The following is a 15,574-nucleotide window of genomic DNA, read 5'->3' on the forward strand; positions in this document are numbered from 1 at the left end:
GGCTCCCCAGCAAGCCTGCCTCCTGTGCAGGGACACACAGCTGCAGCACTGGCAGGTGCAGCTTCATCTCTTCATCTCACATCAGGCTGCCTGCACTGGCTCTGCATGAAGGAGCAGGGATCACTGAATGGAAATGTGGACCTTCCCTGTTCCCAATCCATGGCACAGCTCCCAAATGCCTGCTTCCCACATCTCAGCTGAGTACCTCAAGCTCAAGAGGGACCCAGAGACCCCAGATCTGCTCAGACCAGATGAGCTGAGTCTCCAACCCACCACACACAAATGAGTCAAATCCACAATGTTTGAAACTACTTGTACTCAGCTTGCTGAGGGAAAGAGAGCTCACAAGCAAAATCAGGAAAAACCAAACTCCAGGTTAGGCTGTCATCTACCATCCTGTGTACACGGAAAAATTCCCTGGAAAAAAACAGTCATATAATTCTACAGGAACTCTTAATCAAGAGTAACATGAAGAATAAAGTGCCACTTGCCATCACCAGCTCTGGTAGGCAGCTGCTACCCAATATCAATACAAATACCTTTCCCCCTGTAGAGTTTCTATTGAATCTGAACAGGATCAACAGAGGTGAGGAAAGCACTCATTATGTCTTACAAGGACTTGGCTAAAAAAGAGTATTGGACATTCAGAAGGAGACAGATATATAAGAAATCAATTTTTTAAAGGGTTTATGGAATTTCTCTAAGAATTGCTTGAGCTGCTAGAGGAGCAGGCAGGAAGACAAGTCTCAAAGAAAATGAAGCTCCTGGGATCCAAACACCCTATAATAATGTTTCAAACCCCTTTCAAACCCTGGTGCACCTCCTAGCAGGGGACAGCAATGCCTCCATCCCACTGGCACAAATCAGAAATTTTCAGTCCCAAGGCTTGCAAAGCACCATGCTGTGTACCTGTCCCTGCAGTTGCACCAAGCCTAGTCTGCACATCAGCCTGAAGTCGTCTTGCAGAGTGAGCATCACACTCCTGGGGAGGTGATGGAGGCTGCTCCAAGGTCTGAGAGCTGAGTACTGGTGGTACAGCTGCCCCCAGACCTGCTGTCACCAAGTAGTTGGAGATGAAGGATCACCACACGTTACAGCATGAGGATGGGCAAAAGGACAGAGACAAACCTCACAAACACTGAAGACTTCTGTATGTATGACATGATGAGCAGGGCAAGCTCACCTGTCCCCAAGGTTGTCAGCCATACCCTGTAGAGACGTAGGGCTGATGGGATCATTTCTGCTCTGCCAAAAGCTCCTCTGCCAAGAGAAAGTCTTGCAGCAATATACTTAACCACATTTTCTCTTTGTGCCTTAAGCCCCTTGGCTGCTGGCAACCTGCCCTCAGGGACAGGGATGAGACTTGCCCCTGCCTGCAGTCAAACCAGCCATTTCAAGCCACTTTTCCCACTTCAAAGCTATTAGGATGAGATAAACTGCCTTCCTTAATAAACCACAACCTGGCTTCAGGGCAGTCTGGCACCTCTGCTATGATGACTTATGTGGCACAGAAAAACCAGGCCTTTAGTTTTGCATGGTAGGAACAGGACCTGTGCTTTTCCATCCCCTCCCCTCCTGGGTCACCCAAAGATGTTCTCTGACCATCACCTTGCTCACCTCAAGGACTGCACTGAGCCCAATACCAGGGCTGAGCAAAGTTAGAAATGCTCAACACTGTTCTCAGGCAAGCAGCATTATGGTTATAAAGTGTGTGAGATGTGCATTGCTCAGACACCCATACCCTCCACACCTGAGGAGCTAAAGGACCATGAAAAAGACAATTATTGTTATGTACCTTGTTCTCTAACATGGTGGCACACGGCACATTTTATGTACCATGTTTCCTGTGCCAAGCACACACATCCAAGCTATGCAGCTGCATAAATATATATGGTCTTTATGAAGCAGCAATCACAAAAGCACCAGAAAGCCTCTGAACTGAGTGCCTATTAACTACATTTGCAGGAACAAAGCACATGGGCTTGCCTGTGGAATGCCCTGGCTGTGCACCAGCATCAGCTCAGCCCAGCCAGGGCACAGACCCAGCAGAGCCTGTGAGCCACTCTGAGGGTCACACCTCCAAATATTCCCATCAGCTGCTCTTCAAGCAGGTGAGAAGGCACATGAACTACTACACTAAAAAAAAAAAAAAAAAAAGGGAGGGGGGGAGGGGGAATGAACAATTAAAGCTGTCCAAAAGCAGCTTAAAATGACTAAGCAGTTATTGGCAATCTGAAATTTCTCCCAGATTTTAGAAGAGTTTAGCTTTGAAAGCTTATACAACATCCTCACCTTCTCCTGTTGGTTCAATAAACTCAGTTACAGCCTTCTAACATCTTATTAAAGTACACTTCATATATCTATTAGCATACCCTGGTATCATGAGAGTAGCAGACTATTCTGGGTTTAATCTGTTGATTTTTTGGGCAGATACATCCTCAAACATGTTCTCATAGCAGCTCCAACTTGTGCTACAGCTGGAGTTCTTAAAGACTTCTGGAGCACCAAAGCTATTGACTCATGGATACAGTTCAAGTATGAGAGAATTAAAGTGTCAATAAATAAGTTAATATAATGCTGCAAACTCAAGTATTAGGTAGTCTGAAAGTATTAAAGCTATACATCTTATTTCCCTCAGCCTATTGTTACAGTCTCTGACTTGTGCTGCCTGGAAAGCTCACCAGGAGCTATGATGGGAAGAGAGAAATAACTGCACCTCGCTGTTATTCACAGGTAACAAGGAGGTCTCCAAGTTAACCAAGAGGGCTGAGGAATGAGGCTGCTGAGCTGTAAAAGCACAGGCAGGGAGCAGAAATTCAGAGCAACAGTCTATTGACCTGTACTAATGGTGTTACACTCTGAAAAGTAAACTATTTTCTTAATTAAAGATTTTCTTTATTTCATTAACATATTTTGATGAGGAGCATGTTGCTGCCAAGCTGTCATACTTTAGATTGATCTAAGGTAATGGGCATTCAGATTTCATACTTCAGCTTGATCGATATTAAATAGCTCTGATTTATTTTTCTATTGAATATTGCGGCATTATTTTGGAGGCACCTCTGATTTAAAATGCCAGAAGGAACACAATAAATAAGAATTCCTTTTCCCTTTAATCATCATTGTCCATGTTTCTGCAGTAAAATGAAGTGCAAAACAAGTTTTCAAAGCAGGCATCCCTCTCTGCAAAGACAAATACAAACTGAAAATATTTCAGCATATCTAAAAATCACAGAACAGTTTGACTCAGCATGAGACTACAAAGAAACCAAGCCTAAACACAATTTTGTGGGCTTCACGATTCCTGAAAAACCCCACTTCTCCCCCAGCCAGTACAGTTACACAAATAAATAGAGATGCATATAACTTACCGGAGCAAATATCACCATACACATTTACAAAAGGATTTATAATCCAACTTGCGTCTCCTGAAATAAAGCAAGGTTTGTCTCATACTAAAAATAAAGGCTCCCAAAAGCTTCTCACAGGAGAGAGAGAGAGAGAGAGAGAGAGAGAGAGGGAGAGAGAGAGGGAGGGAGAGGGAGCAAGCGAGCATCAGCTCCTTGCCTCGCTTTTTATGAAGCAAATAAGGAGAGCAAGAAAATCAATGCTGAGAGAAAGTGAGATGATATACCAATCAGGCAGCAGCCTCAGACTTGTTTGCAGAGGGATGGCAAAATGCTCTTATTATTAGACACTGACTACACAGAGCCTGAGTGGAGAAAGCGTTTCCCCTCGGCGAGGGGCTGATTGCTTTGTTGTGGTGCAGGTACCACCATGGTGGGCTGGGAGATGCAGCCCCTTCCCTCCCACTGCTAATGCAGCATTGCTTTGGTCCTCGTGTGTGCTCCATAGAAAAGAATCAGCTCACAATTTTGGGCTGAAGTTGAAAAAAGCTTGAAGATCCTCCAAACTGTCACTGGAGCCTTGTTTCCTCATTGTGGGGCTTGGGGGCTGTCTGGACTCTGTTACATTTTGAGATGCCTTTCACTGCACCTCGGACAGCTGCCTTGCAGCTGCAGCAAGGAGCCCATCCAGAAAGGGGAAAAGACTTCCCAAGTCTCCCATACCTCCACGTGTGCTGAGCAGACCCTGTGCTTGCACAGATCTCCAAAGCATCCTCCTGAAATCTGAGCTTTTGTCCCTTTTTGTGTATCAGAGAAAACCACTGGGAAACCCATGGATTGCCCTGCACCAAGAGGGAAAATTTTTGTGCTATTAATCCACCCAAACAACATCTTTGCTGTGCCACATGTGTTGGGGGGAGGAGGATGTATGAGAGGACGAGCTCAGGCACCTGTTTGTGAGCTGGACACATCAGTGGCAGCCAAACACCACTTTCTTTTTGGGAAGGTGCCACATTTGCTCCCCCCACCAGCAGCTACACACAAACCCCACACCCTGTCACAGCAAACTTCCTCACAAGAGGGGCTTCAGGCCAGTCCCACATCTCTGCTCTGCATTCAGGACATCAGTACATTAAGAGCAGGAATGGATCTGTGGATCCCTTTTGGAAAGGTGTCTGCTCTGCACTTACCTGTGCCCAAACACCACTCAGTGTAACCAAGACTAAACCATACTGTGCTGTTTATTGGTCAGTGCTGAGCTGATCACTGTTTTACCCTCTTTTTTCACCCACAGCATCAAACATTTACAAATACATGTGACATAAAGCAAATTTCCCTTTTATTAGGAGACAGAAGTTACATGCTGGTATACAGATACACCTGTGAGGTGACAACAGTTCTCTGCACTACAAAATTGGAGCACAATTGCTTTTCCCCAGTGGCTTGGGATTTACAAGAAGTACTGGAATTCACAGGAAAATCCTGAAGACAAAAGCAAGGAGGCTGAATTCATCTGGTAATACAGTTGTATTATCTGTTGGGGGCTGGCACTTCTAGCACAATCCAGGCACAGAGGATGCTCTGACAACCCTTTATGAGCACAGTACTCCAGGCCCCTTTCCCACAAGCAGGAGCTGCACAGCCAGGCTGACAGATGTCACTGCTGTCGATGTGGCCCTGTGTTTCCAGCAGATACAGCCTGATACTGGTGGATGCTGTAATGAGGAGATGCTCTGATGCTCAGAGAGTTCTTCAGGCTGAAGCACTGCTCTGCTGCGTGGTGCATTTTAACATACACAGAAACGTTCACCAGCTACCTGCACACCTCCTGAGCTCCAGCCATGAAGATTAAACACCACAGCGACTCTGGTCTGCAGAGCTGGGCAGCATTTGCTCCCCCCCTGAATTGTGAGCAGCCCTTAGATGCCTTATAAATGCAGGCAGGAGCTGCACTCTGCAGTCACATTCATACTCCACGTGGTCAAAGGTGACCAAGGACCACACAAAACTTACCACCCACTGCATCAGCACAAAGAGTGATGCTGGCTCTCCCGCAGCCCTGGGAGCTCTTCTCCAGCACATTGGTGGAGGATGGCAGGAGGATACTCAGCTTGCCTCAGCTCCCCAGCTGATGCATCTCACTGCTCCTGGCCTTCTTCACTGCATTCAGTTCTCCAGCTGGCACTCAAATGCGCTGTATCTCATGGTGACCAGCCTCTTGCTGCAAGGTGTGAGAGTAAGTGAAATGCAAACACCTCTCATTTCATTTTCCACTGAGAAAAATCCCTTCCCACAGCTAACAACTGCTTACTTAAACTCACTAAAGTCTTCTGAAAACTTTGAAAAACATACATTAAAAGAGTTCTGCTGAGCTGAGAGCTGCCATGTCTCAGCCCTCAAAACATCTGTGCACCTGGGCACCTGTGTGGGATGTAGGGATGCAGCTTTAGCCAGAGCACAGTGGGTTGTGGCAGATGAGGACCTGTCCTGTAACAAACCTCCTCCAAACAACACAGTAACACAACTCCACAGGATACAGAAACCAAGGACTGCTTTTTTTCCCTAACTGGTAACACACCACAAATGCTGTAGGTCAGTTCTAACACTACTGAAAGGCAAATGTGCTGGTGTTTGCTGACAAGGCAAAACACTTGTCAGGCTGCAGGAGACCCTGCAGCATGGTCCTTTCTCCAGCTTTATTAGAGTAGTTTCCAAAAATTCGTCTGAAATACTTGATGGGGCACTCAGCATCACCAAGCACAAGAAGAACTACTGCCAACACCAGCACTGCTATGCCATGTCTCTGTGCTGTATCACAGCTTTTTACTTCTGATTTTTGTGTTGGGAGTTTCAAAGCAAACTAGAGAACTTCCTGGGATTTAAGCCCCAAACTAATTTAGGTACTATTGAAAAGCAGTATACATATAGCAGATTTGCAACAACTTTGTGCAAGGTTCATGGCCAGTGTTGCTGAAAGGGATGCAGTGACACCAGGAACAGGACAGGCAGCAGATACTGCAGGACTCAGGGGAGGCATCTGCATGAGGTCAGCTCAGAATTACAGAAGTTGGAAAAGACCCCTCAGATCACTGAGTCCAGCTTAACGGAGCACTGCCAAGTCCACCACTAAACCACATCAGGATCCTCAGCTCTGCCCAAGGCTGGACTGCACCCTCGCCCTGCCCAGGTAAAGCCAGGAACAGACAGCACCACCAAAGACCCTTTGGACCATGCTACTGCATTGGTGACCACTCCACATTTGGAAAAGTTAATTAATTAATAATATTAAAGTGTCCATCCCACCTGTGCTACAGAGAAAGCATCAATCAAGGCAGCAGTGGTGTCCAAGAAGGCTGAAGCCTGGCAGAGGGGCTGGAGCTCCAGCTGAGAGAGGATAATCAGCCTACCTGCAGCCACTGCTGTAAACAACCCACCAGTACAGGGAATATTAAGACAGGCTGCCTGTTTGCCAACAGAGATTTTCACATTTCCCTCTCAATCTTTATTTAAATTTGGGAAGACAGAAAATTAACGAAGTCTGAGATCTGTAACTGGAAACCATTTGTTTTTCTTGTGGAAATGGAACGTTTCCTAATGAACTTCCCCTCCCCCTGTGCCACTCAGATCCGGATGCAAATATTGCTGCGAGTTTATCAATCTGCGGCTTGTTTCACGCAGTTTGCAATGCTAATGAGTAAACCAATTTTGACATATTATGTAAGCCAGTTTCTGAAACAGAGATTCTTGGCAGGCCAAATGTAAACACAGACACCCTCTTGCATCCAATTTAAATGAGCATGTTGCTGAAAGCACTAAGGGCTTGATTCTGTTGACTTATTCCTGATTTACTCCAGTTAAAAAAAAAGGGTGGGGGGAAGAAGAGAAAGAAAACTAACAAAAATACCTCTTCAATTCAATTACTAGTGCAGCAGCAATTTGCAAAATGGATCTAATTTTGTAACAAGGACATGTGCTGGAATAAGCTAATACAGGGTGGTGACTTGGGCACTGTGTGAGCACAGCACACGCCTGGGAGCACACATGCCATTCCAGATGGAACTGAGGGGGGAGATGACAGCTCTCCTCTCCCTCATCCCCCCAAGCCAAAATTAGGTCCAGGTAGTGGCCCACGGGTTGGAGCAGCCCCAGAAGGTGACTCCTTCCAGCCTCTCGCTCTTCCACCAGAGCTTTGCAGAAGAATGATGCTGCCTGTGGAGGCAGCAGGCACAGCCCAAGAGCAGCACCAGCTGTTTTGAGCTGCCCCTGTCCTTCACATAAGGGCCAGTAGGAACCCAGAACATGAGGGAGTATTTGTTTCAGCACACACTAAAAGTTTGCACTTCACCAGCACATGTCCAGGTGTCAAGACCCCAGGCACTACTCAGTACCTTGCCCACCTGGCTCAAACCTGGCAATGCAGAAAGTCAGACACTGTGCTTAATGGATTAGATCCACTTTTTAAAGACTAGCACCAGAAAAACATGCTGGGAGGTACCCACTAAGAATGGCAGACTGCAACAACCAGCAGAACAACTGCCAGTGACACAGTGATGAGCTGCAACTCACAGGCTCAGAGGCAGGGGTAGGAAAAAAAAAAAAAAGAAAAAAAAGAGGGGTAAGTTTTTAAAAGGCCCTAAAAAAAAAAAGGCTCTACCAGAGAGATGAGCATGGTTTTACTGGAGTGAGGAAGGGCCAAAATCAAATCTTTCATTTGCACTTTTTCCCAGTACCATCTGGAGCATTTGTATCTGCCAAAAGCTCGGCGCACTTGACCAGTGGAACCAAACAGGGTAGAGGCAAACCTGGAGGTGGCCTTTGGCCTGTTATCAGCTCTGGGCACCTCCACAGTGCTTTAAAACTGAAACACCCCTGTGAAGTTTAATTGTGATGCTCCTGCCATGACAGAGTAAAAGCAATAAAATCAGAGACATGCTGTGCTTTGAGGTAGGGTGTGCTGCCACAGAATGTATTTATTGTGTGTCAGAGATCCCACCAGCCACCAGAGCTACAAACACCACCTCACATTAAATTCCCTGCACAACATCACAACCAGGATACCATTTACCATACCTGGATCTTTTACATTACAAGGAAAAGGAGAGCAAAAGGAAGAATACTTTTAATCTCCAAGCAAATATCTCATCCTGAGCTTTCAATGGTGAGAGCAAACTTGAGAGTTCTTCCCTTTGTGCTGTGCTGCACTTTTGAGCTATGATCATAAGCAGCCAAATGACACACATTTGTTGGCTCATTAAGTTTCACCCTGCAAGTTTAACAACTGTATATTTCTAAAGTAATTCACATTTTTATGCCATAAGAGAAAACTTACTGCTGTCTAGACACCGAGGGGGAAAAAAAAAGGACAGTGCTTGAAAGGAGGGCAGCAGACAAAGAAGCATCGCTTGGGATATGAACAACAGGGACTTGAGATGCCTGTACAGACCCAGCACCACGGGGCACAAATCCCAGCACTGCAGGGCTATGGAAGAGCAGCAAAGACTGGGAAGAGAAGATGCATTTCAGATCTGAGAGACCTCATGATTTTTGTCCAAGTCCAGCTCTTTGCCAGCCAACAAACACCCCCACTAGTCACACTCCTATCCCAGCACGGAGCCCAAGGTGGGAGTAAAGCCCAGAATCACATCACAGCATGGACTTCCATCCCAGCAGGGAGATGAAGGCAGCAAGCAACCAGTGCAGACTCATGTGCCACAGCACCTCCCTCCATCCCTCCTGCTTATCTACATCTGGCACATTATAGTAACAGACAGGTAAATGGGGATTTCATTCCTAACATCTCATTTTTTTACTGTAATTTTAAATGATTTGGAATAACTCCTGCGGTTAGAAGTCCAACTGTTATTCAGAGTTAGTCAATTTGGAAAGCTCTCACTGTCCATTCAAGCATCCCCTGGATTCCTCAAGCTCAGAAGAGTGTTACTGCCATTCCCTCATTCCTAATGCTTTCTGCATTTTAACACTGTCCCATTTCTGCATGTCTTAAATACCAGATACTAAAACCATACAAAGAACAATCAGGAGGCCAAATGGATACTGACTGGATGATGAAAACAGCATGAAATAAAAGAGAATCAGATTATTTTCTGTTGTAATTTTTATAGCTATTTAACAGGAAGAATGGAAAAATCTAATTACTGTCAACTGTAAGTTTTCAGCTACCCAGCCAGCAGTGCGCTGTTATTAAACTACTGTATAATTGCCTCTTTTACTCTGCTTCCCACAGAAGTTGTGTTATTTCACTCATAGTTAAACTCATAATATTGGCTTCATAACTAATCCTGTCAATCGAAATCCCCGGGGGCTGGTGCAAGGATAAAAATAGCAAGCAGTTGTTTCTTCCCTCAGCTTTCTCTCAAAGCCCATTTCTGCAGGCACTGGGGCTGCAGCTCAGCAGTGCCACAGATCTTGGCACCACCACTGGCCTGTGAATGCTGCTCCTACGGCTCAGAGCAAGCAGAGGGGAGGGACAGGTCCTTCCTGCAGGAGATTCAGTCCCTTGCGCTGTGTCTATCCCAGGAAAGGCCAGTCTTACCCACCCCTCCCTCCTGACCCAGGCAGCTCAATTAAGGTATTTGATGTTGCACTGTTGAACCCCAACCTCCAAGCCCAGCTGCCTACCCTGGGACTTCTTGCCAGCCCAGAGGCTGAGATGACCTCACAAAGCCTGAGGAGACATGAAAAACATGGCTTTGTTCCTTCCCCAAACGCTGGGACAGAGTCTCACACAGAAAACCCCACCAAGATACCCAGCTACCTGTTCAAGCATCAAAGATACCCACTGAGATGTCTGTTGGGCTCCAGGTTCCTAAAGGTCTTTTCCAGACTAAATGACTCTGTGCTTCTCCAAGATGAGTACAATTTGTCTATGCACTTACAGGAAACTGCAAAAAGCACCAGATTTTTGGCCATCCAAATAGTTCACCTCTGTCTGAACCCTTGTTTCCTGTACATCCTGGATAGATATCCCTTGCTAATTCATGGCATGGTCCTTTCCCAGAGATGGCACTGTGTTTGCCTGGGTCTCCTGCCTCTCTCCTCCAGCATGTCCTTCCTTCCCTGTGGGATACTCCTCTTGCCCAGGACATAGAGGGCCTGAACTCACTGCTCAGCTCAGGTTTGGGATGAGGTGATAGGGCTGGAAAGGGTGAGGAAAGATGGATTTAACCTCACACTCAGCCCTACAATCTATCTCTCTGGAGACAACAACCCTGTGCTGGGGTTGCTCTCTGGTGGGCACGCACAGAAACTGCTGAGAGCTGGCAAGGAAAAGATGGGAAACAACACATTTCCCAAAGTGGTGTCCCAGAGGAAGGTGGCCATGCTGGGGGGGAACCAGTGCCAGGGCCCTGCATGCACCTAGACCAGCTCCAGAGTCACCTCTCTTGCCTGGAGGAGCCCCTCCCTGTGCTGGGACTGACACACAGACAAGAACACAGAGCACAGCAGCACACTCACTGCACCACCAGGTCCATGTGGGAATCATGGGAGACTGCTTCATCTGAGGTGGTTTTCCTCCTGGAAGAACCACCACCCTGCCTCCTACAACCAGAGGCAGGGGTACAGCACCCCAGCCTTCACTCAGCCCGCTCCTGGAGCCATCCTTGGGATGGACAACAGCAGTGTCCATCAACACAGGAGTGAGAGAAACAGGGCACCAGTTTAAAAATGTGTAAAAAAATAAATAAAATTGCTCACCCTTTCTCCCACCCCACAGCAAGGATGGACCAGCCCCAGCACAATGCTCTGCAGCCACACAGGAAACTACTGCTTTCTGTGCAAGCCTGAGACACCCTGGCCAGAGGCACCACAGGGTTAAAAAACCCTTTTGTGTGCTGTGAGAGCCCTCTGGGAAGACATCTCTTCCCTGAGCTGTGTTGTTCTGTCCTCCTCCCATCACTAAACTTCATTCACTGTTTAAGACAAGAAGATAAAAAAATAATTTTTGCCATTGTTTGGGCTGCCAAGCAGCACCACAGTGCTCCCAGTCAAACCAGGAAAACTTCCACCATGTCCAGCCTGGAGAGCTCTGGTGCTCCCATGGCTTGGGGGACTGCCTTGGCTGACAGAGCTCTCAGCAGCCCTGACACTTAAAATAAACATGGCCCAACACAGTGTTAGATTTCCCACCCATGGTGTTTGTGCAAATGAACCCTCAGGCTGACAGACCTCCTTACTCAGAAAGCTGCAAAGACACAGAGAAACTCTAAGGCCAAAGTCACCCTGGTGGTGGCACTGTCAATGAGCTGCCACCTCCCTGCCAGCAAGCAGAGCCCACAGCCTCAGCTGTGCCAGCCATAGCAAGGACAAAGGAGGGAAGCACCAATACATGAGGGCTGAAGCAAACCCACCAGCATGACTGAGAACTATTCCTGTGTCCAAGTACAGGAGGAGAGTAAAGGACAAGGAAAACTGAGGATGCAACAGAAGCAGCAAAATCTCCTATTGTTCCTACAAGTGCTGGTAATGCACAGCACACAGAGGAGCTCAAAGCAACAAAACATATCTGGTAGCATGAACCAGCCTGCCTCAGTGGAGGTGACAACATATGTGCCCTCTCTGGATGCTCAGCCAGGTCCTCAAGGAGAACATGGCAAAGCAATCACTCTTATAAACACAGGCCTTAATATCGAGATCACCATCCTTGGGGTCTGATTCTTCAAAGATTCAAAACCTGCCAAAACTCCTAATCTTCCTCTTGACTATACTGCTTGTGGTGTGTCCATTTAAAATTTCCAACTCTTCATCCTCAAAGAAGAGGAGAAACAAGAGTCCCAGGCTGTCCTATGCTCCTCGTGAAGTGACACAGTGTGTTTGGATGAATTCCCATCAAACAGCAGTAGATCCTTCAGGATGAATCTGGAAGAGGAGAGCACAGGTTGTGTAAGTAGTGGGTAAATCAAGGCCAGCCTAATTTTCCCATTTGCACAGCGGCCCAAGCATGCAAGAAAATGTGTGCAGGGTCCCTGTGTTCCCCAAATTAATGTACTGTGGATGAAAGGATGAAAATGTATTTCAATTGACTCATTGGTCAGGGAGAAATGAAAAGGAAGTACATTACTGCTTCCATAAGTTCTAATTACCTGTGGATTTTAGATGCAAGAGCAATGCATTCATCTTGCTACCTATTTTTCATTAAACATAGTTCAATCAAAGAAGCCATCAGCTTTCTTAGATGAAAGTAATTAAGGAAAGCACAGGCTGTTGTGTTTGCAGGGGAGACAGGAGCCTTCCCCTTGGCAAATCTCATGCTCCCAGATGCATCCAACCTACCAGAAGTTTTAAGCCAGCTGTAAGCCCAAGGCTTGTTCCCAGATGTGGGGCACCCTGCTGCTCCAGCAATCAACCCACCCACTGCTCCAGCTCCATGGGATGTGCAAATCCTTCCCCCCTACATAACTGCATCTGTTATCGAACAAAACACAGCTGCCTCTGAGAAGGGCACACCATGCCACAGACCTGCCCCCATGCCAGGGTACAGGGCAGAGGAGATGTCTGTATGTGCCCATCTCATGCTGCAGGGCACTTGCACTCAGTAATGGATGGACTTCCAGTTACACCCAAAGAACAAGGTAACCCTTGTAGGTTACAAATCCCTTGTAACACAACCTGGAACCACTGAAGAAACTCCACAAGGACAACAAAGCTGAAGGAAAGCAAGGGTTGAGCCATGTGGTAAAAGGTTTCACCTCTCCAACTGACTTCCCCAAAAATGAAAGTGTAGGATGCTGTGCTGGGGACATCTTCAGTTCTGTCTGAGATACGCTGACTACTGCATGTCATCAGGGTATCTGGTATTGTCCTAAGGCTCAGAAAAATCATTCATGCCCCCAAAAGAAAGTAACATGGCCAATGCAAACACCAGGCAATATCTTACCTGAATCACCATCAGCAAGGCTCTTCCAAACTTCAGCTTCAGGAAGGTCAGGGGCTGAGGTATTGTATTTCCCCTGTGAACGAAGGCGAATGGTGCATTTTTTAAGTTTCACGTGAGGCAGCCACACAAGTGCTTTAGGTTGACCTTCCCTGTGGATTGCAGAAGACTGTCCTTGTCCAACCAGCAGAGGCTTTCTGTGCAAAGCAGCTCACTGTCCTTGGGCTTTTGCACATTTCGTGTGTGTGAGATTCAAGTATTTGTTATTATTTCTTGAAATGAGAATCCCCCTTCAAGAGCAGTGCTTGGTTTACATGGAAAACAACATTCTCCCACACCAGTCATTTCCAGTAAATCAGTCCACAAAAGTCTGGGTGTTCAGTACATGCTTGTTGGCAATTTATGCAAATCTGTTCTACAAATAATCTTGACAAATAATGCTAAGAGTGAATTTGAGCTGAGGCTGTCTGAGATCACAGGTGTTAGTTAGGTTATCAGACACAGTGGGTGGCATGTTAATGTGTTCACATCTTAACTAGTGGGTATAAGCGAGAGGCTTGATCTACAACTGAAAGAAAAAACTGAAAGAAAAATTGAATATACAGCACAACAGATACTGCTGAACAGATTCGCATGTGGGCACTTGATTTATCACAATGCCTACATAAATATGTATGGAGCAACTGTTTCAGAGAGGCCCCATGCATGGACAAGCCTGTAAAATTAGTTTTCTGATCTAAATATTAAAATTGGCCCTTGGCAAGTAATATAAATAATAGTCTCTTACAAAATCACTGTTTCAATTAATTTTACTGGCATCACCTTAATCTGTGCAAGAAGGAGAGAGAAGCATCAAACAGGCCTGAAAGCCAGCAAAATAAATTCAGAGTTGTTTTCAAGAGGTCTGCTTGTCTCACAGTTAAGAAAATGCACCATGAGATGGAAAAACAGATTTAAGTCCCATCTCTGCCAGGGTCTAATTTTTCTCTGTAGAAAAGTAGGATGTATTTCTTGCAGCAAACACAAAGCATTTTCTCTTACTTCAATAAACAATCATTTTTTCTGAGCAGTTACATCAAACAACTTACATTTTTTTGCATCCTCCAGTAGCTTTGTTTTACTGCAATTGTCATTGTTTAAAGAGGAAAAAAAAAGCAAATAGAAAAAAAGTACCTTTCCACTTCCTTAAACCGATTAGAAATGTCATTCACATTACCCTGTGGAAGTGAACTGAACTATTCCCAACAGCCACTCAAAAAATACATAATCACCATAATTACTGGTGGCATCTAATTAACATTCAGCTTCCTCTCTACAGCAGCTACAGCTGGACAATCCATTTATTTCAACCTAAAACTAATGCTCTCCTAATTATTTTCCATCTCGCTAAGCAGCCCACCTGTGCCCATTTTCACCGACAGCTCCGTCTGGCACAGCGTGAGGGCAGAGCCTGGTGAGCTCAGCCTGGAACTGCCTTGCTAACAACTGCCCCATGCAAACACGGGGACCTGCTCCCACTAATTATACAGCTCCTGGCTCTGTCAGCCTGCTTAACCAGGATCCACAAAAAAAGAAACAAAAAAAAAAGGCAAAGGAGCTGCAAAAGGCTGCGGCCGCCCCAAGGGACTTTGTGCTCTGTGCTTGACAGGACAGGGAGGAGGATAACTGAGCCCATAAAATGCACATGCCTCTGGTTTGATGCTGTGGACTGTCTTCCAGAAGGGCATGGAACAGTGGGCACACCAGTGGTCCAAAAGCCTGGCACATCATGGTGCTGATCTCCAGGCTGGGGCAAACCTTCTGCTGCCACCTCTGTTCTCCTTCCCTGGCCACTCTGTTGCAGCAACAGGAACAAAACTGCTCACCCCAAGTACTATTTTAAAAATAAAGACAGCTAGGGATTACACAGATATAGTAGCCTGCTTTTATGAACTGCCTAGTATCAGTAACTCTGAATAAGATGAAGTACATGCAAATCCACAATACCTTAGTTGTTTCAGTCTACTCCTAGCCCTTTCCACCCCCATATCACTAATCAGGCAACTTTTTAATTCACTTTTATTTTCTAGACGTGCATCACCTCTTGTTAGGGAAAGTAATGCCTGCTGTTGCCATCTGGATGAGCTCAAACTCATTAGCTCTGTTTCCTTCCAAAATTCAGCTAAAAACTTATTTTCTTTTTTGCTCACTCCTCTCTCTCTTTGCTATTATGTTTCTACTTATATTATTTCAGCCTGTAATGATTGTAGCACTCCTAGGAATGATGATCCGCAAAATTATCTCATAATTGCATTCACACATGAACTTTCATCATTACAACTAAATATATAAAGGG

At 45.9% G+C, this 15,574-nt stretch overlaps 1 protein-coding gene across 8 annotated transcripts in view; it reads right to left on the reverse strand.

Annotated features, from left to right (window-relative positions):
• SYNPR (synaptoporin) overlaps positions 1–15,574 on the reverse strand; it is a 98,136-nt gene that overhangs the window by 36,739 nt on the left and 45,823 nt on the right. Inside the window, exons 3-5 of one of the 8 annotated variants that reach the window (XM_086845926.1) lie at positions 13,243–13,315; positions 12,040–12,224; positions 5,361–5,568 (exon numbers count right to left, since the gene is read on the reverse strand). The exons of 3 other annotated variants lie outside the window; for them this stretch is intronic. In XM_086845926.1, the coding sequence (XP_086702052.1) occupies positions 5,361–5,429 (69 nt within the window). In that variant the 5' untranslated portion in view covers positions 5,430–5,568; positions 12,040–12,224; positions 13,243–13,315. Of the gene's footprint in view, positions 1–3,371; positions 3,491–5,360; positions 12,225–13,242; positions 13,316–14,327; positions 14,587–15,574 lie in introns of those variants that run through there. 4 more of the 8 variants (XM_086845928.1, XM_086845927.1, XM_086845924.1 and 1 more) reach the window with 4 other exon arrangements.

This window comes from Cyanistes caeruleus, chromosome 11 (genome assembly GCF_971803275.1).
Source record: "Cyanistes caeruleus chromosome 11, bCyaCae1.hap1.1, whole genome shotgun sequence".
NCBI lineage: Eukaryota > Metazoa > Chordata > Aves > Passeriformes > Paridae > Cyanistes > Cyanistes caeruleus.